The 25,400-nt window shown below is 39.5% G+C and overlaps 1 protein-coding gene across 2 annotated transcripts in view; it reads right to left on the reverse strand.

Annotated features, from left to right (window-relative positions):
- ints7 (integrator complex subunit 7) overlaps nt 1–25,400 on the reverse strand; it is a 122,736-nt gene that overhangs the window by 36,892 nt on the left and 60,444 nt on the right. The window contains exons 13-19 of one of the 2 annotated variants that reach the window (NM_173267.1): nt 21,460–21,666; nt 13,823–14,017; nt 13,058–13,161; nt 12,901–12,969; nt 12,627–12,759; nt 12,406–12,504; nt 10,301–10,486 (exon numbers count right to left, since the gene is read on the reverse strand). In NM_173267.1, the coding sequence (NP_775374.1) occupies nt 10,301–10,486; nt 12,406–12,504; nt 12,627–12,759; nt 12,901–12,969; nt 13,058–13,161; nt 13,823–14,017; nt 21,460–21,666 (993 nt within the window). The remainder of the gene's footprint in view (nt 1–10,300; nt 10,487–12,405; nt 12,505–12,626; nt 12,760–12,900; nt 12,970–13,057; nt 13,162–13,822; nt 14,018–21,459; nt 21,667–25,400) is intronic. The other variant, XM_021468353.2, reaches the window with a different exon arrangement.

Genomic DNA, 25,400 nt, shown 5'->3' on the forward strand with positions numbered 1-25,400 from the left:
AAGCAAGTTTTTTGTATCTCCGGACCACTAGGGGGCAGTGCGCCGAAACTCCGCAATTAACCTTAGACCCTAGTTGTCATAACACTCACCAAGTTTGGTGTGAATCGGTAAATGCGTTACAGAGATATCGCCTCAAGTCCATTTTTGCAAGTTCAACGTTAAATTAGTTCGCAAGTTAAACGAAAACGGTTGGTCAAATCAACTTGAATTCCATAACTTTTGGTTAGCATGGTCTGTAGATCATGTGATTCAATTTTGGTGAAAATCGGAGACACGGCCTAGGACGAGTTCGATCAAATAGGTTTTTCGAAAAATTTAAAATAGCGCGAAAAAATTCATGACGGAAAATGACGTCATAGGGTGGGTTTGAATCGGACTGAGCCAAGGAATCAGAGGAAAAAAGAATTTTGATTGTAGCCCATTCGGTTCAAAAGTTATGATGATAAACATACGTGAAAGTTTGGACAAGTGGTGGCGCTAGAGAGTTTGATTTTGAGACTTCATGTTTGGTGTGATTAATGTTAATACTGGCCTCTATCATTGTGCCAAATTATACAACTTTCCCGCATACGCCTATATGGGCTGCCATTCAAATCCGGCGGAAGAAACGGAAGAAGAAGAAGAAGAAGAAGAATAATAATAATAATAATAATAATAATAATAATAATAAGAACACTAACGAAAGCAATAGGTGCCTACGCACCTACGGTGCTTGGCCCCTAATAATAAGAACACTAACGAAAGCAATAGGTGCCTACGCACCTACGGTGCTTGGCCCCTAATAATAATAATAATAATAATAATAATAAGAACACTAACGAAAGCAATAGGTGCCTACGCACCTACGGTGCTTGGCCCCTAATAATAATAATAAGAACACTAACGAAAGCAATAGGTGCCTACGCACCTACGGTGCTTGGCCCCTAATAATAATAAGAACACTAACGAAAGCAATAGGTGCCTACGCACCTACGGTGCTTGGCCCCTAATAATAATAAGAACACTAACGAAAGCAATAGGTGCCTACGCACCTACGGTGCTTGGCCCCTAATAATAAGAACACTAACGAAAGCAATAGGTGCCTACGCACCTACGGTGCTTGGCCCCTAATAATAATAATAAGAACACTAACGAAAGCAATAGGTGCCTACGCACCTACGGTGCTTGGCCCCTAATAATAAGAACACTAACGAAAGCAATAGGTGCCTACGCACCTACGGTGCTTGGCCCCTAATAATAATAAGAACACTAACGAAAGCAATAGGTGCCTACACAACTACGGTGCTTGGCCCCTAATAATACATTTTATTTAAAAGTGTCTTTCTGACAACTCAAGGAGATCCTCCAATAAAAGTAGAGCAATGAAACAACAAGAAAAATAATATAAAAATATACACAACAATAGTGCAGGTACAATTAAATATTAAAATCCATCTTAAATAGGTGGGTTTTGAGTTTTGATTTGAAGGTGGAAAACAAGAGGGTTTTCCAAAAAGATAGAGCTGGGTGTCATCCGCATAGCAGTGGACTTGTATGTTATATTTACAGAAAATATTACCAAGTGGAAAGAGATAGATGATAAAAAGCAGGGGCAGGTGCGGCCAGAGAGATAAGATTTGAACCAGTCAAGTGGGATATTGGGGATGCCAAGGGAAGGTAGTCTATTGATGAGAGTGCTGTGACAAAGTGTCAATGGCCAATATTAAATAAATAAATAAATAAATAAATAAAAATGTATTATTAAATAAATCAGTCCAAACCTACCTCTTCTCTTTGGGCTACTGAAATTGTTTTATATATATTTGTTTGTTTTTATTTTGTTGCATCATATACTACTCTGTTTCTCTAATTGTTTTTTGCCATGTCTATGAAGCCCTCTGGTCAACATCCCTGTTGTTTTAAGGTGCTATACATACCTTAACCTGTATTTTAATACTAGGTGCTTCAACTGACACTTGAACCATTTTTTTTTTTTTTTTTGCACAAGACCCTAACCCAGTTTAGTGGGTTTGACAAAACACCTGAGAAACACATCTCTGAATGCCTCCTCAATTGCAAGTTGCTTTGGACAAAAGCATCTGCTAATTACTAAGGCCCCGTTTACACTAATGTGTTTTAGTTTGAGAACGCATAAGTTTGACTACGGTTACGCCATCTGTCCACACAACGCTGGAGTTTTCGAGGGCCGAAAACAGAGCATTTTTGAAACGCTGGAGAGGCCGTTTTCATTCTAAAACGCTGCTGCTTCATCTTGGTGTGAATGAGGGCAAACTGAGACATCTGAAATTGGAGGCGGGGCTGCAGACATTCGCCTCTCTGATTGAGGCTTTTCCTCAATATTAAGTATCCTACACACAGTTCAGTCCTGCATCCTCTCCTTGTAAGTTCAGACTTCGCAAGTTTGATATGGAAAACAGACTCCCGAGGACATGTCAGTAAATTTTCAAAGGGAACAGTATACTTATAACATTATTCACATTATCCTGGCTTAGTTGTTTCACTATCTTAACAATAAAATGTAAACATGATATAAGGAACTGCTATTTTCATTTTGATATTAACAACTTAACTGACAGCAAAAATGTTGTTGCGTCTTGCTGCATATATGAGCGCCATCTTTACTGTAAGCATATTTATAACAAAATGGAGCCAATAACATTACTGCGTCCATAGCTTTTTCATTGAAAAAACGAAACATACCCTCTCTTTTGCTGAATATCAGTTTTAATAATCAATAATTGCCATTATAAAAGAATAACGTAGAATAAGTCTATACATTATAGGAAATAAAGGAAAACGATCAGTCAATATACAGAATGTACGTGGTTACATTAATTATTAACTTCAGCTATTATTATTCAACGTTCAGCCAAAACACCTTACCTGAGAACAAGTAATGGGTTCTGTGGGAATGTAAATTTATATTCCAAAGTAATTCAGTGTCAGTTTCACAGCACGGCTGTGTAACTTGTTTTCTCTTTTCGATCAACTGGTCAGGCGGTTTCTGTCTCCAGAACTTGATGAGATCAGACCTGAATAAGCAGTTTACCCTGCCGACTCCAATACTGAATTTGCATGCTTTATTTAGCCATCTCCCCTCCTTCTAACAGGACAATATAGACAGGACATCTTTGTCTCAAATCAGATTTGTGAGAGACTTGATAGAACTCGCAGACTGTGGACTTATAGTAGGCTCTTGCAGACACATGGACATCTTAAAGCCAGTGTATGACGGCAGATTAACCAACACGTCTCAATAAAGGAATTCTGCTTGTTTTGAGTCTCCTGGACTGGGTTCTCTTCTACTTCTTCACTCATTTATTTTTTTACAACAGTTCAAAAGATCAAAAACGAGGAATATGTCATTTGATATAGAAAACAAGATGTATTTACATTTACATTTAGTCATTTAGCAGATGCTTTTATCCAAAGCGACTTACAAATGAGGACAAGGAAGCAATTTACACAACCAAGAGCAACAATGAATAAGTGCTATAAGCAAGTTTCAGGTCTGTAAAGTCTAAGAAGGGAAGTATTAGTAGTATTAGTTTTTTTTTTTTTTTTTTTTTGTACAGTTAGTGTGATATTCAGAGAGGTAATTACAGATTAGGAAGTGTAGTGGAGACTAAATAGTTGAGTTTTTAGTCGTTTCTTGAAAGTAGCGAGTGACTCTGCTGTTCTGATGCAGTTAGGGAGTTCATTCCACCAACTGGGCAGATTGAGCGTGAGCGTTCGCGAAAGTGATTTCTTCCCCCTTTGGGATGGAACCACGAGGCGACGTTCATTCACAGAACGCAAGTTTCTGGAGGGCACATAGATCTGCAGAAGCGAGAGCAGATAAGGAGCAAGGCCAGAAGTCATTTTGTAGGCAAACATCACAGCTTTGAATTTGATGCGAGCAGCAACTGGCAGCCAGTGCAAACGGACTAGCAGCGGAGTGACATGTGCTCGTTTAGGTTCATTGAAGACCACTCGTGCTGCTGCATTCTGGAGCAGTTGAAGAGGCTTGATAGAGTTAGCTGGAAGCCCAGCTAGTAGAGAGTTACAGTAATCCAGTTTGGAGAGAACAAGAGCTTGAACAAGGAGTTGAGCTGCATGTTCAGATAAGAAGGGTCTGATCTTTCTGATGTTATAGAGTGTGAATCTGCACGATCGAGCAGTTCTAGAGATGTGGTCAGAGAAGTTTAGTTGGTCATCAATCGTTACTCCAAGGCTTTTCACCATTTTGGATGCAGTAATGGTTGCCCCGTCCATCTGGATTGAAAAGTTATGGTGTAGAGTCGAGTTGGCAGAAACTACAAGCATTTCCGTTTTTGCGAGGTTCAGCTGAAGATGATGCTCTTTCATCCAGTGTGAAATATCCAACAGGCAGGCTGAAATACAAGCTGGAACCGAGGGATCATCAGGATGAAAAGAGAGGTATAGCTGGGTATCATCAGCATAGCAGTGGTAGGAGAATCCATGTCTCTGGATGACTGGTCCTAGAGATGATGTGTAGATGGAGAAGAGAAGTGGCCCAAGAACAGAGCCTTGAGGTACCCCAGTGTTTAGATGCTGTAGGTTGGACACCTCACCCCTCCAAGACACCCTGAATGATCTGTCAGTGAGGTAAGATCTGAACCATTGTATAACAGTGCCCGCAACGCCCAGTGACTCGAGCGTAGATAGCAGTATCTGGTGGTTGACAGTGTCAAAAGCAGCCGACAAGTCCAGCAAAATGAGGACTGATGATTTAGAGTCTGCTTTAGCCAGTCTGAGATCCTCCACGACCGAGAGCAGGGCAGTCTCAGTTGAGTGGCCTTTCTTAAAGCCGGATTGCTTGTTGTCCATGAGATTGTTTTGAGTAAGAAAGTCCAGGACTTGATTGAACACTACTTTCTCCAGAATCTTGGCCATGAATGGAAGCAGGGATACTGGTCTGTAGTTTTCAAGTAGCGTATGGTCCAGGTTGGGTTTCTTTAGCAGTGGGGTTACCCTAGCCTGCTTAAATGAAGTGGGGAATAAACCAGAGTCAAGAGATGTGTTAATTATGTGAGTCAGTGTTGGTATGACTGTAGGAGAGATGGCTTGCAAGAGATGAGAGGGAATGGGATCGAGTGGACAGGTGGTTGCATGGCTAGATAGCACGAGTTTGGACACCTCAGACTCAGAGAGCTGAGAAAAAGAGGTGAGTGTGTGTGGTGTTGGTGGTGTACCTTGCGTGTTTGTTGTAGGTGCAGCAAATTGAGCACTGATTTTTGCAGTTTTGGTGCAAAAGAATGTAGCAAAGTCATCAGTAGTAAGTGTGGAGGATGCGGGTGGAGAAGGAGGATAGAGGAGGGAGGAAAATGTTTTAAAAAGTAGGCGAGGATTAGTGGCATTGTTGATTTTCAGACGGTAATATGTCTGCTTTGCCGAAGTAACCTCAGCCGAGAAAGAGGACAGAAGAGTTTGGTATGTTAAGAGCTGTGCAGGATTTTAAGTTTTCCGCCAAATTCTTTCTGCAGCTCGAAGTTTTGAGCGATGCTCACGGAGAGCATCCGAGAGCCAGGGTGCAGGAGGACTGGCACGGGCTGGACTGGATGCAAGAGGACATAATTGGTCTAGACATGATGCTAGTGTGGAGCAGAGTGTATCAGTGGCACTGTTCGAATCAAGTGCAGAGAGTTTGCAAGATGGAGGAAGAGAGTCTGAAACAATGGTGGATAGTCTATTGGGTGAGAGAGATCGTAGGTTTCTGCGAAAGGTAACCAGTGTTGGAGTGTGTGGCGGCTCAGGAGTAATGTGGATGTTGAGAGACAGAAGGAAATGATCCGATATTTGTAGTGGAGTTACTATTGTTTGATCAGCGAAGCAGTGTCGTGTGTAAATAAGGTCTAGCTGATTACCTGATTTGTGGGTAGCAGAGGTAGGTGCTCTTTTTAGGTCAAAAGAGGCAAGCAGAGTCTGAAAGTCTGCAGCTTGCGGTTTGTCAACGTAAATGTTGAAGTCACCTAGCACCAACAAGGGAGTGTCAATATTAGAAAAAGATGAGAGAAGAACATCCAGTTCATCTAAGAAGTGACCTAAATTACCTGGTGGGCGGTAGATGACAACCACATTTATGTAGAAGGGGTGGATAATGGTGACTGCATGGAATTCAAAGGAGCTGATTGTTGGCAGGGACAGTATCAGAGTAAATTTCCATTCTTTGGAAATTAGTAGTCCAGTCCCACCCCCTCTCCCTGTGTGACGAGGAGTGTGGGAAAAAGAGAAATTAGCAGAAAGAGTAGCATGTGTAGCAGTGTCCTCCGACCTCAACCAGGTCTCAGTTAGAGCCATGAGATTATAGTCAGAATATGTAGCTATGGAGGTAATAAAATCTGCCTTGTTAACAGCTGATTGACAGTTCCAGAGGCCCACGGAGAGAGTTGTGAAATAGCAGATACATGTATTGAACGAAGATTGTGAGGATTACGCCTGCAGCGTACCTCCCGTGTTTTGCGAGTGTTAGTAACAACAGGAATTAGAAGACACATACTAAAAGTGCACTGACAACAAAAGATAAAGTAAAAAAAAGAAAGAAAGTAAAGTACTCAAGTGCTTTGTCAGTGTCTTTGCTCGGTGGAGTCGCGCAGGTAGAGTCGATGGTCTTTACACTCGTCGGTCTTCACACGAGGCGGTCTTCACACGAGGCTGCCGCGGTGAACTAGTTGTTTATATAACCCCAAAGCACTAACGTTAGCTGATTGAATTCAGCTGGACACGCCTCGAGAGTCAAAACAAGGGCCGAAACTGAGGCGGACGATGCGAAACCGACCGCGTTCGCTACACAAGCTCTTATAGTAACCAAGGAAACAGTGGCTAAACACTTGTAGTATTATACACAACTGAAAGCAAGTTTAAATGTCCTACAACTTTACACAAACAGCTGAAAACAAGTCCTCAAACCATACACAACAACTGAAACAAGTCTTAAATGTACTTACAGGCTGCTGGTCTCGATGTTAAAGTGCTTCTCCTGCCGACTAAGCTAGCGTGCTCACTATATAGTGGTTACCTGGCGTTTGGACACGCCTCCCGAGTCAAAACAAGGGCCGAAACTGAGGCGGACGACGCGAAACCGACCGCGTTCGCTACCCAAGCTCTTATAGTAACCAAGGAAACAGTGGCTAAACACTTGTAGTATTATACACAACTGAAAGCAAGTTTAAATGTCCTACAACTTTACACAAACAGCTGAAAACAAGTCCTCAAACCATACACAACAACTGAAACAAGTCTTAAATGTACTTACAGGCTGCTGGTCTCGATGTTAAAGTGCTTCTCCTGCCGACTAAGCTAGCGTGCTCACTATATAGTGGTTACCTGGCGTTTGGACACGCCTCCCGAGTCAAAACAAGGGCCGAAACTGAGGCGGACGACGCGAAACCGACCGCGTTCGCTACCCAAGCTCTTATAGTAACCAAGGAAACAGTGGCTAAACACTTGTAGTATTATACACAACTGAAAGCAAGTTTAAATGTCCTACAACTTTACACAAACAGCTGAAAACAAGTCCTCAAACCATACACAACAACTGAAACAAGTCTTAAATGTACTTACAGGCTGCTGGTCTCGATGTTAAAGTGCTTCTCCTGCCGACTAAGCTAGCGTGCTCACTATATAGTGGTTACCTGGCGTTTGGACACGCCTCCCGAGTCAAAACAAGGGCCGAAACTGAGGCGGACGACGCGAAACCGACCGCGTTCGCTACACAAGCTCTTATAGTAACCAAGGAAACAGTGGCTAAACACTTGTAGTATTATACACAACTGAAAGCAAGTTTAAATGTCCTACAACTTTACACAAACAGCTGAAAACAAGTCCTCAAACCATACACAACAACTGAAACAAGTCTTAAATGTACTTACAGGCTGCTGGTCCCGATGTTAAAGTGCTTCTCCTGCCGACTAAGCTAGCGTGCTCACTATATAGTGGTTACCTGGCGTTTGGACACGCCTCCCGAGTCAAAACAAGGGCCGAAACTGAGGCGGACGACGCGAAACCGACCACGTTCGCTACACAAGCTCTTATAGTAACCAAGGAAACAGTGGCTAAACACTTGTAGTATTATACACAACTGAAAGCAAGTTTAAATGTCCTACAACTTTACACAAACAGCTGAAAACAAGTCCTCAAACCATACACAACAACTGAAACAAGTCTTAAATGTACTTACAGGCTGCTGGTCTCGATGTTAAAGTGCTTCTCCTGCCGACTAAGCTAGCGTGCTCACTATATAGTGGTTACCTGGCGTTTGGACACGCCTCCCGAGTCAAAACAAGGGCCGAAACTGAGGCGGACGACGCAAAACCGACCGCGTTCGCTACCCAAGCTCTTATAGTAACCAAGGAAACAGTGGCTAAACACTTGTAGTATTATACACAACTGAAAGCAAGTTTAAATGTCCTACAACTTTACACAAACAGCTGAAAACAAGTCCTCAAACCATACACAACAACTGAAACAAGTCTTAAATGTACTTACAGGCTGCTGGTCTCGATGTTAAAGTGCTTCTCCTGCCGACTAAGCTAGCGTGCTCACTATATAGTGGTTACCTGGCGTTTGGACACGCCTCCCGAGTCAAAACAAGGGCCGAAACTGAGGCGGACGTCGCGAAACCGACCGCGTTCGCTACCCAAGCTCTTATAGTAACCAAGGAAACAGTGGCTAAACACTTGTAGTATTATACACAACTGAAAGCAAGTTTAAATGTCCTACAACTTTACACAAACAGCTGAAAACAAGTCCTCAAACCATACACAACAACTGAAACAAGTCTTAAATGTACTTACAGGCTGCTGGTCTCGATGTTAAAGTGCTTCTCCTGCCGACTAAGCTAGCGTGCTCACTATATAGTGGTTACCTGGCGTTTGGACACGCCTCCCGAGTCAAAACAAGGGCCGAAACTGAGGCGGACGACGCAAAACCGACCGCGTTCGCTACCCAAGCTCTTATAGTAACCAAGGAAACAGTGGCTAAACACTTGTAGTATTATACACAACTGAAAGCAAGTTTAAATGTCCTACAACTTTACACAAACAGCTGAAAACAAGTCCTCAAACCATACACAACAACTGAAACAAGTCTTAAATGTACTTACAGGCTGCTGGTCTCGATGTTAAAGTGCTTCTCCTGCCGACTAAGCTAGCGTGCTCACTATATAGTGGTTACCTGGCGTTTGGACACGCCTCCCGAGTCAAAACAAGGGCCGAAACTGAGGCGGACGTCGCGAAACCGACCGCGTTCGCTACCCAAGCTCTTATAGTAACCAAGGAAACAGTGGCTAAACACTTGTAGTATTATACACAACTGAAAGCAAGTTTAAATGTCCTACAACTTTACACAAACAGCTGAAAACAAGTCCTCAAACCATACACAACAACTGAAACAAGTCTTAAATGTACTTACAGGCTGCTGGTCTCGATGTTAAAGTGAGAAAATAAAGTGTATTAAATATCATGTTTAGCAAATATAGTGAGATTAGATCCAGCGGTAGCCTAGATCCTTGATAAACAGTTTGACGAGCACAGCTCTCATCTGGGTGGATATGCTGCAGCGCATGCCAATGTGTGTGTGTGTGTGTGTGTGTGTGTGTGGTCACCTGATGTGCGTTTTCAGTGGTTTGGTGTAGACGAAGAGCTGTTCAGAAACGCTGGGTGAAACGCTACTGTGGATTGTTTTTATTCTAAAACGTTGTTTTAAAACTAAAACGCACTAGTGTAAACGGGGCTAAATGTAAATGTAGGTGTGAACAGACCTTATAAGGTGTTTGTTTACGGGAGTGAACTCTATTCTAAACTCCCCAAACAAAGTATTAAATGCTTCTTAAAACGGAAGCTGCTATCATTATTTTTTTCAGATTGTGATGAATTTCCTTGAAAAATTGAATGTTAAATGAGAAAACAGTGGGTGTGGCTTGTTTTTTTCTACTGTGAGCTGATTGGGAGTAGTAAAGTAGGCATTTCATTAAGGAAGATGGGGGAAAAAGTTTGGGAAGAATTATTACATTCTAACAGACACCTCCTGCTCACCATTTCTGTTTGTTGCCACTCTCATTACCTCAAAATCACGTAAACTTTTAATATAACAAAAAACAAACAGAAAGTGCATTTCAGATTTCAATTAATGATTAGAAGGACAAACTATTTCTTTTTTTCTTAATCATCTAAATCTTTTCTTCTCTTTAATTTGGCTTGATTTTATTTGCAATAAAATGTAATTGAGATTGAAATAGACCATCAGGAACAAACATAAGAAATAAAATGAGTGTAAGTATTGTACTCTGTGTTGAGCTCACCTTGAAGTCTGATCCTGGTTTTGTCTGTAACGTCGAGCTGACTTTAAGACAGACTGCCTGAATCTTCCGGAAGAGTCCCGGACTGGAGCCGTGCTGAATAACACCCTCCACTTTTAAGGTCAGCTGCTGGTTGTTCTGCACTGGGATCGGCTCATTGGGTGTGCGGGGAGATGGAGAGAGAGCAAGCTAGAAGAAGAAAAAAAAACATGTATAGTTTTTATAAACGTAACTCCTCTTTCAGACAGTTTGAAACTCTTGAAACTAAAGCTAAGAATTAGACACAAAAGATGTTTTACATGACTTTCCATGATAACAATAGATACAAGTGTTCGAATCTTTAGTACATAAACAACTGACTTTATTTTATTACTAGAATTTTAATAACTATTATCTCAGTGTTAAAACTTTGACATTTACTTTTTTTTAAAATAAATATGCTTATTTTAGATATTTGGAAACAATTTACAATAACGCTCGGCTAGTTAATGTACAGGTAACACTTTAGTTTGTCTAACAATTCACACTATTAACTACTGGCTTAGTACCTGCATATTAATTAGATATTGGCTTAATTAGTACTTCTAAAATATGATCTTAATCTAAATCTCTAATTCTTAACTCAATTACTACTATACTTTTAATAATAAGCAGCAAATAAGTAGTTTATTGAGGAAAAGGTTAGGGCTGCACAATATTAGAAAAATCTGATCTTGCAATATTATATTTTTCTGCAACAATATATTGCGATATGGATACAGTATCACAAAATGGTTTAAATAACTCTATTTTATGGTTTCCTTGAAGTCTAACACTATTTAGGTACAACAATTTAATAATCACAAAGCAAATAATCCTTATACGTTGCTTTGTCTCATTTTTAGTCCAAATATCTAAAAGTTCTTAGGTCAAGAAAAAATATTGTTTTGTTTTCGACTTCAGACGAAATAAATCAAAAATAATTTTTTTTTCCTTAAAACAAGCAAAATGATCTGCCAAAGGGGTAAGTAAATTAATCTTGCTAATGTTGCTTTGCAATGTACATATTTGGACTGGAAACAGGACAACAATAATATAAGATTTTAAATTTTTTTTGCTTAAATCGTGTAAATTCTGTATTCATAATTAAATGCACCTCCAAAAGTCTTAATTTTTTCTGTCCAAATGTTCTGTCCAACTCTTCTGAAATACTTACTCACAGGCCTTAAAAACACATGCAAATGATAAACCTTCACTATATTATAGTTAAACTTCAAATCATGTGTTCTGTAGCCCCGGGTCAAGTATAATTCAGACTCAACATTGCATATCTTGGAATATTTGATATTTGGAATTAATTTACAATAACTGCTAGTTAATGAACAATTTAGACTCCACATACATATAATTTATTCATTTACTTTTAGGCTTAGTCCCTTTATTAATCTGGGGGGACCACAGCGGAATGAACCACCAACTTATCCAGCATATGTTTTACGCAGCGGATGCCCTTCCAGCTGCAACACATCACTGGGAAACATTCATACACACTCACTTACATACACCACAGACAATTTTTAGCTTATCCAATTCACCTATAAGCAGTAAGCACGTCTTTGGACTTGTGGGGGAAACCGGAGCACCCAGAGGACACCCATGCAAAACACGGGAAGAACATGCAAATTCCACACACAAATGCCAACTGACCCAGCCGGGGTTCAAACCAGCCACCTTCTTGCTGTGAGGTGATAGTGCTACTCACTGCACCACCATGAGGCCCAACAACGTGAGTTAGTTAAGAAGAACTAACAAATAAACAAATGAATTTATAACTAAAGTAAAATAGATGAATACAGTAATAAATGTAATGTTTATGTAACAAATACATTATTATTTTAACCTTATTAAAAAAAAAAATCAATTTTTTAATATAAAAAGAAAAAATTTGTATGTTTTATATATTTGTATGTGTATGTATATATTTATAACTGCATTCTATATAAGTATATTGCGTAAAAAAAAGAGTAAAGACTAAAGTTAAGGTTGAGACTAAATAAAATTGAAACTAGAGTGTAAACATTATTAATATTCTTTTTTTTTTTTTAAACAACATTGTACAGGTCACTCACTTTAATGCTGGTGGACTGAAGCTTCTGAAAGAAATATCTCTGGAACGACAGTGGTATTTTCAGGATGGCTATGACAGTATCACACAGACAGCCGGTGTGCTTAAAACAGACCGAAATGACAAATTTAGAAAATTACTATGTAATTAAATCCATGAAAAGTGACTCCAGACATATTGCAGTCAGTATAAGTTGGCTGATGGATACTCTTAGAAACGCAGTACCAGGTAAGAAACAGGAGGGTGTTTCCTGCTTAGATTTTCCACTTCCTCCAGGACATGATTGAACACAGCCATCATTCTCAGCTCATACTCGCTCTCTGCCAGAATTGATCCATGAGTGCCAAACTCCTGGAAACTGAACCGGATGTTGTCTTTAAAATGTGCACTTTTTGAGACATTACAACTAAAATCTATTATACAATTCATTTAAGGCCAGAAACTAAGATCCTATTTTCTTATTTGAATTTGATGTGGGATAGTAGCATAGCATTTTTACCTGGCTGTTTGTGGATCGATTATTAAAGCTTCGATAACATAAGATACGAGTAAGCAACTCTGCTGTTGTCTAGGAAAAAAGTCATTAAGAAAAGTACAGATGATTTTTTTGTAACTAGATCTTGTAGAGACACTGCTCTACAAGAAAGAAAGGATACAGTTCAACATTGCGAAGGGTGGCATAGTCCGCATCAAACGAAGACTGGTACAGGTCAGCATAGCGAGCTGCGAGACTTCTAAACTCATCCATGGAAAACTTCATCTGAGCAAATGTACACAAAAATCAAATAAATAAGTAAAAAACAAACAAACAACAACAACAAAAAAAAACATTAAATAGATACCTAAATATGTAAATAAATTTATAAAAAAATAAAATAACCATACATAAAAATAAATAAAATATTTAAAAAAATAAATAATAAAATAAACATAATATTAAATAAATTAGATAAATATATGATATAATTAAATAAATTAAAAAGTTAAAATATACAAATAGATAAATGAATAAATAAATAAAATAATCAATCAAATAAAATAACTGAATAAAAATAAATAAAGTATTAAATAGACAAATAAAAAATAATTAAAATATTAAATAAAATAGATAAATGAATAGATAAACAAATAAATATAAATAAATAATAAAATAAATAGAACATTAAACACATAAATAGATACATGTAAATAAATATATGATAAACTTTATTATAATAAAAATATAAAAAATAATTATAATAAATAATTAAAATATAAAATAAATAAAAATTAAATAAAACTTTAAACAGATGGATAAATAAATACATGTAAATAAACAAATAAATGATCAAACTAAACAAGTAAAAAATATATATATAAATAAAATATTAAATAAATAAAAATAGGAAAAAGAGCAGAAATAGGAGCGTGTGTTTGGGCACCTGTGTGGAGATTCGTCCGCAGCGCTGCAAGTCACTGCCCGAGGACAGAGCGATCGTGGTTGCGATGGCAGGAGGAGGACTGGTCTTCAGACTGTTGCAGGTGCAAATGAGCTGAGACAGAGCCTGAAGAGTGTCTATACGCAGCTTCACAAACTCACATTGGAATGTCAGCGGACTGAGCGGCGTACTGGCAGCCTAAAGATCAAACACATTTAGAGTCAGTCACAAAGAGCTAAAAATAACAGAAAAATTAGCAAGACAGCATACAAAGATCTACCCAATAGAAATCAAAACTGGACATTTTTTTTTTCTCCAAATGCTTCAAACTAGTTTTTCCCTTTTAATTTAGCCGATTAAAAGTACACAATGTGTAAACAGAGCATTTGATTAAGCAGATTAAACAACATATATACTGTACTGGATCATTTTAGCTTAAATATCATTTTGCAGGACTTTAAAGAGCCCCTTTTATGGGTTTTTGAAAATGACCTTCCATGCAGTGTGTAACACAGCTCTAAGTGAACAAAAACATCCAGCCGAGGTTTAAATCTAAAAGAGCAGCATGTTTAAAACTATTGATTCTTTAGTGATATATTTGACTCAGAGTCAAATAAATTAATCGAGTTGGGTTCGGATCTTTTGTTTGATCACATCGATGTCGATACGGTACATCACAAAATATGTACTTTCAGTTCCAGTAAAATGTGCACTCGCTTTCCCTCCGCACACTAGCGAAGGCGCGGGGGATCATGGGACTGATAATGACACGAAGATGAAGATCACTGACAGATGGCGATTCGGCTGTGGGGAATAAAGGGTTTAAGTTAACTTTCACAACAATACCACAGTATAGCCAACCTAGTGCTGTGTTTGTTCCTGTCATTTTTCTGATTTTTGATACAATAACCTATGCTGCAACGCGGAATTCGACAGCCTTTGCTATTTAAGGAGCAGAAGAGACTATGGGTCTTTGTCAGACTTTGTCAGTAACTTTTACAGTTCAAATGGACCAGTTTCTTCTTACTCCGGATCATAACATGTAAGTGTCATTAAAATTGCGCCTCATTTTGTGTAGTTTGCTAAATATGTGTTTAATTGTCTGTAACAAGTTGTAATCACCCCACGCAGCTTGTAATCACGAATCGATTATAGATCAGTGCTTGTACTGTACAGTTAAAGTTGTATAGGTCTGTTCACATATCACGTCCAAAACCATGGTAAAAATGTGACCTGTGCTTCTTTCTTTACCGATTTAAATGAGTTTTTGAACGGGCGATCCTCTTCTGTTTGCCTTTGCTATGGCCACCATCAGCTGTTTTTACACACACATAGTCAATTTTTTAAATAGTTCAACTTTGCCACTGTGTGGATTAATACTAAAGGTGTGTCATTGTTATTGCTTGGGGTTAAGGTTAAGAGTAGAGCAATATGCTGATGTTTAACTGCATTGCTTTATTGCATTTCTGCAATGGGCTCTCACATACTTTGTTCCACTTCATACAGTAGTCTCGTGCTGAATGCAGTCAACCAAATGCAACAGACTGGGTCATTGGACCAATCACTGCAGAATAGCTTCGCGTTAAGGAGGGGTTTGGGAACAAATAAATCACTGAACAACTCATTTGGGAGCTGCTGGGATAATTAGGTAAAAATAAATGCATATTATAAGACAATGAAAGTGTTTTTAAACCTTGAACGCATATTAGCCTGTTGTTGGAGACCTCTAAAACAAAAATATTACCTTTTTAAATGCAAGATTTGGGCTCTTTAAATCAACCCGGGCTCATTGCAGATACATACCCAGGTTTACATTGTTGGGGACACCAAAAAATGTAACCGAAAATACATATTTTTGCAGTGTTTGTAAATTCACCAGAGGCCGCTATGTACGTTTATTGATGATCTCGAATTTCACTTGTGCATCCTCTTCTTGCATAAATCCACCTGCAAGCGCAATATTTACTTCACATGACCAGGCCAGCTTGCTGTCGACTGACGGACCCACCCACCCCCTTTCCTAAGCCCAGCCGATAGTGTTTTCAAAAGCAATTTAGAAAAAGAAAAGCCATCACAGACTTGAGTGGTTTCACCACATTTTCAGCCTGTTTTTTATTTAATTTATTTTGTTTTAGATAGTTTCTGGAACCGTTCTTTACCAGACTCGAATCCCGTCATTGTGGTCAACTACGCTCCACATCCCAAGACCATCGGCATACATAGTGAGCTACTGGGTAAACTGGTAACAATGGAAAAGCTGTCTCTACAAAGGTAAGAGGTCAATGGTAGCTTGAAAAGGAACAGAAGCTGTTGCTGGCATCATAGCGCCCCGTATCGTTCATTTTACAGATAAAATGGAGAAAATGTAGATGGGGTATGTATCCACAATGAGCCTGTGTTGACTTTAACAGTCACTATGAGAACAACAATGGATAATTTACCTCAGATTTGGATATAATTTGAGGCACTTTCTGTTCGAATGACTGTAAAGTGCTCCCTCTCCCATATTTAATAGCTTGAGAAAATTACAAATTTGACATTTTTCTGTTACCTACTTTTTAACTTTATCTTTGAAGTAGACATTTTAAAGCCAACGCTCCTACAATGCATATTATCCTGACATGGTAACCTACAACAGTCATAAAACAATGTGATTTAACGTGACAAACAAACAAAGCAACAAAAAAAAAATCTGTGATATTCTATGACTTGGAATAAAGGAAAAATATTCTCAGATTTGTAATGCCATAATAATGCCATAACCATAATCAGTGGAACCAAAATCACTTAAAGGCAAGTCGTTTCAGTCCGTAGCCATCTTTGAAATGCCTCAGAATGCTTAGTTAATTTGTTTGAATGGGGAAACATAGATTTCTCCAAATTTGTTTGCCAAGCTTATGATTACATTTTCTATTAGGAATCACCAATTAAATTAAACATCAACTGTCTCTTGAGTTTATTTTTAATCGTTCGAATCACACAAAATTCTCAGAAACTCGTGCCTGTTCTGAGCCCCTCCCCCAGAGAATTGTCAGTCTATAGCAGGGGTCACCAATTTCGTTCCTGGAGGTCCGGTGCCCTGCAGGGTTTAGCTCCAACTTGCCTCAACACACCTGCCTGGGTGTTTCAAGTATACCTAGTAAGACCTTGATTAGCTTGTTCAGGTGTCTTTGATTAGGGTTGGAGCTAAAATCTGCAGGACACTAGATCTCCAGGAACAAGTTTGGTGATCCCTGGTCTATAGCAATCAATGATTGGCTCCTGTACTAGTTAGCAAGGCTTCATGCGACATATTGATCATAACACTTTTCCTCCTTTCAAAACTTTATAAGTGACACATCTTATGTGTTTTATAGTCTTTAGTGGAACCCATTGTCTAACTGTCAGAAAAGTTCAGAATGTTTTTTTAGGCCATATATGGCCTTAGCCAATCATGGCCTCCTAACCATCGCAGTAGCCACGTTTCCACTCTCACGCCTAAAGCGAGTGAGCCAGGGCGAGCCAAGGCCAGTCTCATTGTCACTGTCAGTTCTGGGGCCTGAGCGGAACTTTCTCGGGGCCAGCGGCTGGCCTTTTTTGGCCCGCAAAATACCTTGGGCCAAAGAGGGCCAGCTGGGGCTTCAGGGTAGAGAAGAGGCAGACCTTGCCCGAGTCTGGTAAAGATGGCGTGATGCCATTACACTAGTTTTTTTGCGAACGCACACAAATACATGTGCCAAACAAATATTTAAATAGGGGAATTACGAAAAGAAAACATAGCTGGTCAGTTTAAGATATATAGGCTATTCCATGAAACACCTTTTAGACTAGGGGTCTTTTTTCTTATGATGGCCCTTATATTTCCCTTGTAAATGTAAGGCTGTTACACAAAATAATAAAGTTTTAATTTATAAGTGATATTTTTTACACCATATTAAAGACACAGCAGCCAGTAAAGGTTGTCGAGAGTTTTTGTCAAGTTTAAAAGGTGTTAGTGCATGATACGTGCATGTTAGATGCCTGTGTGTGTGTGAGGCGCTGGGTGAAAGAGTGTTCCCTTCACAGCTCTGTTGATGCCGCAAGCCGCTTATTTCTTTTTTTAATTTATTTTGAAGATAATACACAATATGAATACAAAAGAAAGACATAAACCTTTACAAATCACGTGTCCACTTTTGTAGGCTCAAAACAATAGTGTCATATCTATAAATATTCATTCATTCATTCATTTTCTTTTCGGCTTAGTCCCTTTGTTAATCCGGGGTCGCCACAGCGGAATGAACCGCCAACTTATCCAGCAAGTTTTTACGCAGCGGATGCCCTTCCAGCCGCAACCCATCTCTGGGAAACATCCACACACACATTCACACACACACTCATACCCTACGGACAATTTAACCTACCCAATTCACCTGCACCGCATGTCTTTGGACTGTGGGGGAAACCGGAGCACCCGGAGGAAACCCACGCGAAGGCAGGGAGAACATGCAAACTGCAGGTAACAGCACTACCTACTGCGCCACTGCCTCACCCATCTATAAATATCCTAATTTATAATTATAATGTAATTTAAAGAATTACAAATATCGGATATAATAAAATCCCATTAAATAAATAAACCAATATAAAACAAGCAAAAGCTAACTATAACAATGTAGGTATATACAATGCAGAAATCAAACCGTTTTTGAGCCTTATATATTTTTCATTTTATAAAGGCCTATCTGAAAAAAATATTTTAGATATTTTCTAAAAAAAAATAAACACCCGATGAGGTTTAAAATATTATTTTTAAAGTATTTGGATAAGATGATATTAACCAAATCATGCAAACAAAGCATTTTTAGGGTGAGTGAAAGCAGAAACAACCTTTTTTTGTCACACTGTCCTGCACAGCGCCGCTTTATAAACGCATTAGGGAAAACTGCAAGAAAAAATTTGTTCTATGTCCTCAAACAAGTGTTTCTGTTTTTTAATTAGAAAATTATAAATGTAGAGCTTTATTAGTGAATAGCTGCTGAGCGCAAAAAAATATAGGCTATTTTTTTACTTGCTCTTATGTGCTGAAACACTTAACACTTTCCTTTACTTAAGATCGCAGAATAATTACATTTACATTTACAATTACATTTAGTCATTTAGCCGATATTAGTAAGGATGCATATTAGTAAGGAAAGTGGAGACTAAACAGTTGAGTTTTTAGTCGCTTTTTGAAGACAGCGAGTGACTCTGCGGTTCTGATGCAGTTAGGGAGTTCAAACCACCAACTGGGCAGATTGAGTGCGAGCGTTTGGGAAAGCGTTTTCTTCCCTCTTTGGGATGGAACCACAAGGCGACGTTCATTCACAGAACGCAAGTTTCTAAAAGGCCTATAAATCTGCAGAAGTGAGAGCAGATAAGAAGGGGTGCAGCCACAAATCGCTTCGTAAGCAAACATCAGTGCTTTTAGTTTGATGCGAGCAGCAACTGGCAGCCAGTGCAAACGAATGAGTAGCGGAGTGACATGTGCTCTTTTAGGGTCATTAAAGACCACTCGTCCTGCTGCATTCTGAAGCATCTGAAGAGGTTTGATAGAGTTAGCTGGGAGCCCGGCTAGTAGAGAGTTGCAATAGTCCAGTCTGGAAAGAACAAGAGCTTGAACAAGGAGTTGAGCTGCATGTTTAGATAGGAAGGGTTGGATCTTTCTGATGTTGTAGAGTGCGAATCTGCACGATTGAGCAGTTCTAGAGATGTGGTCAGAGAAGATTGGTTGGTCATCAATCGTTACTCCAAGGGTTTTCACCATTTTGAATGCAGTAATGGTTGCCCCATCCATCTGGATTGAAAAGTTGTGATGTGGAGTCGGGTTGGCAGAAACTTCAAGCATTTCTGTTTTTGTGAGGTTAAGCTGAAGATGATGATCTTTCATCCAGTGTGAAATGTCTGACAGGCAGGCTGAGATGCGAGCCGGAACCAAGGGATCATCAGGGTGAAAAGAGAGGTATAGCTGGGTATCATCAGCATAGCAGTGGTAGGTGGTAGGAGAATCCATGTTTCTGGATGACTGATCCCAAAGATGTTGTGTAGATGGAGAAGAGAAGTGGTCCAAGAACAGAGCCCTGTGGTACCCCAGTGTTTAGATGCTGTAGGTTGGACACCTCTCCTCTCCAAGACACCCTGAATGACCTGTAAGAGAGGTAAGATCTGAACCACTGAATAACTGTGCCTGCAACACCTAGTGACTCAAGCGTAGATAGCAGGATCTGGTGGTTTACAGTGTCAAAAGCAGCTGACAAATCCAGCAAGATGAGGATTGATGATTTAGAGTCTGCTTTAGCCAGTCTGAGATCCTCCACGACCGATAGCAGGGCAGTCTCAGTTGAGTGGCTTTTCTTAAAGCCAGATTGCTTGTTGTCCATGAGGTTGTTTTGAGTGAGAAAGTCCAGGACTTGATTAAACACGACTTTCTCCAGAATCTTAGCCATGATTAGAAGCAGGGATACTACAGAGTTTGTAGTTTTCAAGTAGCGTTTGATCCAGTTTGGGTTTCTTTAGCAGTGGGGTTACCCTAGCCTGTTTAAATGAAGAGGGGAACAAACAAAGAGTCAAGAGATGTGTTGATTATGTAAGTCAGTGTTGGTATGACTGCAAGAGAAATGGCTTGCAATGGATGAGTGGGAATGGGATCAAGCCGTCAGGTGGTTGCACGGCTAGATAGCATTAGTTTGGTCACCTCAGACTCAGAGAGCTGAGAAAAAGCGGTGAGCGTGTGTGGTGGTGTATCTTGCCTGTTTGTTGTAGGTGCAGTAAATTGAGCACTGATTTTTGCCGTTTTGGTGTAAAAGAATGTAGCAAAGTCATCAGTAGTTAGTGTGGAGGATGCAGGTGGAGGAGGAGGATAGAGGAGGGAGGAAAATGTTTCAAAAATATATATAATATGCAGCAACCTTAAATAAAGGGGAATTACCTATTAAGTGTCATATAGGCTAGGGAAAAATTCATATGTTTTGGGTCTCTCATTTCAAAATTTGGGCTGAATGTTTAACAACATCTATCAAAACAAGAATGTTATAAAAATACATTTCATCCGAGTGATTACCAGAGAATATCTGTTGTTTTATATTATGGATGGGTGTGCTCACTGCGCTGGGTCCCTCCGTTAGTGGCGAAACCACTCAATTCACAATGCCAACAGTCGGTCGGTGAGTAAATAATGAATGGAAACACATAGGACTGTGCGTATAAACATAATGTGATGCTGTACAGTCACATGTCCTTTGTTTCGGCGATGATGCGATGATGTGCTTTATCTGCATGATTCTCGCTGAAGTGGGCGGGTTGTGTGACATTTGATTCGGGGGACATTCTGGGGGCGGGATTCACGAGACGTGCTACAAGCTATTAGCTCGACAGTGAAAACGCGACATGACTCCGGCCTCACTGCTCAACCTTCTGGGCGATTGGCACGGGCCGGCCCGATAAAAGCCCTAGCTTGCCCTGGCCTGACAGTGGAAATGTGGCTAGTGTTACTAATTCATCACTCTCCTTTACATTTCATAATAAAATATAAAATTAAAGAGGAAAAAAATTTTAATCTCTTTTGGAGTCAAGCCATTGAAATCAGTTTGAAAATCAAGATCGGTGCATCACTAGACAAAAAATAAATAAAAGTGAATCCTGACCGTGAGAGATGCGATTCCCTTCTGGTAGGATTTCAGTGCTTCAGAGATGGCGCTCATGGCTGCACTGTAGTCTCCATCTTCCAGGCCACTAAGGCACTGCTCCGCTTGGGAAAACTCCATCAGACTGTTAAGCCAGAAGTAAAAGTGTTCGGAGGCCACACGGGTGCGAAGACTCTGGTACAACTCCCTGGAAAAATCATGGCAGCCCTGTGGACATATTAAAGGGATAGTTCACCTCAAAATAAAAATTCCGTCATCATTTACTTACAAATATGGGAAGTAGCAAAGTACAAATACTTCATTACTGTACTTAAGTATTTTTTTCTGGTATCAGTACTTTACTACTTATTTTTCTGACAACTTTTTACTTTTACTTCTTACACAAATATCTGTACTTTCTACTTCTTACATTTTTTAAACCACGCACGTTACTTTCGTTTTCATATTATTACTTATCATCGCGCAATAATATGAGCTACTTTTTGATGCAATCAGTCTATTTTTCCTCAATGCGCGCCTGCTTGCTGCAGTGCGTGGCTTTTTCAAGGCTATCATGCACCGTATGTGGGCTAGTTCATGAAGAATACTATGAGAAAGGCAATGATGACTACGCAAATGTGACAGAGAGAGAGTCGGCGAACATGACTGATGCTGCCCAGTTTACAGAGTAATAAGAAACCTTCTGCTCGATCAGATCAAAGGTAAACCAGGAAGACACATTCTAGTTCAACAACAGGCTGTGTAAATGCTTAAACATTTTGTCCACGTCCGATCATACTGCACTGGCTCTCAATCTAATCTGATTTTACAAAGGTCTATACTGTTGTCTTAATCTAATATTTTTTAACAAATATTTTACAACAACAAAAGTAACTACACTGGGCAATTTATGATAAGAAAAATATAATGCAAAATATCCTGAATTTATAACGTGAAAAAATGACCATACACTTTTATAGGTTGTATTTACACCTATTTATGTTGCTTTTAGCATAGAATAAATGTAAAAGTTTTTCTCAGTCACTTTCTCAGATCAGAATTGAAATTTGCAAAACAGTAGGCCTAAATGCGTTTCTCAAAACAATGCATAAAATTTGCAAAACACCACAGATTACCTGCAAAAAGTCTCTTGCTTAAAATCTTTAGTTCATCTCTCAAAACATTTTTTTTTGGTGTCGATGAGCATGTCAGTGGCTTCATAACGACAAGTCATTGTGTATGGATAAGACAGTCAAATTACTTAGTAGTCATGTTGTCAATATCAGTGTACTCTGAAGGGCTGTTCTGATGTATACTATGGCAATATTTTTTGGCTGTTTGTACTGTGATTTGTTGACAGATCATGTCATTGTGATACAGAAAGGAAAAGACAGCACAAAGAAAAAACAAAAGTAGAAATGTAAACAGGACAACCTTGTTTAGGACCTTCATTAAAAACTCAAGATTTACCTGGTAGAAATTAACTAACAGTAGACAGATTTAGGACAAAAATTCTATTGGAAATGTATAAAAAACGCTTTATGACAAAATATATGACAACTTGTTCAGCTATTTTATATGTAAAGATTTACGCCATGAACAAACAATTTAATGTTGTGGGGAGTGAGAATATTCAACAGAGGCAAAAATAATAAATTCTGATCAACATGACATCAGCAATTGATAATGTAAAAGCATTATCAGGTTTCTTGTCAGCTTTCTTCTAAATATCTTTCTTTGTGTTGAACAGAAGAAAGAATCTAATTAAGGCTTGGAACCACTTAAAGATGAGTACATAGTAAGTACATTTTTATTTTTGGTGTGAATGATTCCTTTAAACATCTGAGAGTATCAGAAAGGGTTCATTTGTCCTTGTTTTCAGCTGCTAACCCAATTGACCCTTCGCTAAGCCACATCCAAAAACCTCCACCCACCAATCGTGGCTTAGCAACCGTAGCTATGCGCAGGGGCTCTGTCAAGCTTTCGAGTGAGGGAAACAAGGCAAAGCGTTGTGCATATGAATTGTGCAAATCTGACACCCGGTATTTAAAGTTTGGACAGAGTGGTGAAATTTTTCCCTTTTCAAAACCTAAAACCCAAGAGGAGAAATGCCAGTGTGGATCAAGCTCTGTGAGAGGTGCTAAAAGAGCGGAGTTAAGTTGATTTTGTATTCGATATTCACATTAAGTGATAGACCGATAACAATATTGGTCAATAACTCACACATCTAAACTGGGTTTCCTACAAAAATACAAATCAGGTTGTCTTTTCCAGATGTCTTTTTTTTCTCCGCTTGATATTATGAGAATTGCTCCACTTAAGCCCTCGCCATATTAGTCATACTAATAGCAGTCATATTTTCATCTGTTTCAAGCTACGAATATTTGAAATTACATTTCAACAGAACAAAACCAAGATGTGATCACAAACTGAGCAGTTGCAATCAATATACTATATATATAAACTAGATTATGCTACCCTGATGATGCAATTACTTTCACCCTGCACACTGCTCTGTCTCACCTAGAAAACAAAAACACATATGTGAGAATGCTGTTTGTGGACTACAGCTCAGCATTCAACCCCATAGTGCCTGCCAAGCTGGGGGTGAAGCTCCAGGCTCTCTGTTTTTACAGCTCATTGTGCAACTGGATCCTGGACTTCCTGTCAGGCAGATGCTAGGAGGTCAGAATGAACAATATTACATCATCCACACTGATTCTCAACACTGGTGCTCCACAGGGCTGTGTTCTCAGCCCTCTCCTGTACTCCCTGTACACACATGACTGTACAACCAAACACTCCAACGTCATCGTTAAATTTGCTGATGACACAACGGTGATGGGCATAATCACAGATAATAATGAGACGGCCTACAGAGAGGGGGTGCACACTCTGACACAGTGGTGTGAGGAAAACCACCTCTCACTTAACATCAGCAAAACCAAGGAGCTGGAGGTGGATTTCAGGAGAGAGAAGAGAGAGCACACCCCCATCACCATCAATGGGACACCAGTGGAGAGAGTCAGCACTTTTAAGTTTCTTGGAGTACACATCGCTGAGGATTTGACGTAGACTGCTCACACAGACGCGGTGCTGAGGAAGGCATCTCAGGAGGTTTGGAATGAGCCGCCACATCCTCATTCTACACCTGCACTGTGGAGAGCATCCTGTCTCTTCTATTTCTATTACCACCTGGTATGGGAATAGCACTAGCAAAAATCGCAAAGGCCTACATAGGATTGTGCGAACTGCTGGACGCGTAGGAGGAGGTGAGCTTTCCTCCCTCCAGGACATCTACACCAGGCGGTGCATGAGGAGAATTATCAGTGACTCCAGTCACCCAAGCCATAGACTTTTCTACTGCTGCCTTCAGGCAGACGGTTCCGCAGCATTTGATCACGCACCAGCTGGCTGAAGGAAAGTTTCTTCCCTCAGGTTATCAGGCTGATGAACACTTAACACACCCCACACAGACTCTCTTCCAAACCACTCACTGCACCAATCTATATGTAGCATGCACAGCACTTTAACCAATCCACATATGAAACAATACTGCCTACAACCATGTGGACACCTATTCATTGTACATATCGCTGTCAATTTTACATTGTCGTTGTATTTTGCACTGTCGTTGTATTCGCACTCTTTGTATTTTGTACTGTCTGGAGCCAGCACTTAAGCTTTTCACTCATAATAGCACATGTGTTGCTGATGATGTGACAATAAAAGTGATTTGATTTGATTTGTCCATACGTATTTCCTCATCGGTTAGTAATGCTATATTTTATTGCAGAACAATAGTTTATCAGGCTTTTTGGCTAAAAAAGATAAATCATGGTTTTATTAGTTATTAGTAGGTCATTTTTAAATGTCACCTCTTCTGCTGTGCATGAACTAAACTGTTGAATGGTCAGTGTATGAGGCGGCTAAGATAACCTAGCTTCAATTTTGATTAAATA

The sequence above is a fragment of the Danio rerio genome, chromosome 20 (assembly GCF_049306965.1).
Source record: "Danio rerio strain Tuebingen ecotype United States chromosome 20, GRCz12tu, whole genome shotgun sequence".
Classification (NCBI taxonomy): Eukaryota; Metazoa; Chordata; class Actinopteri; order Cypriniformes; family Danionidae; genus Danio; species Danio rerio.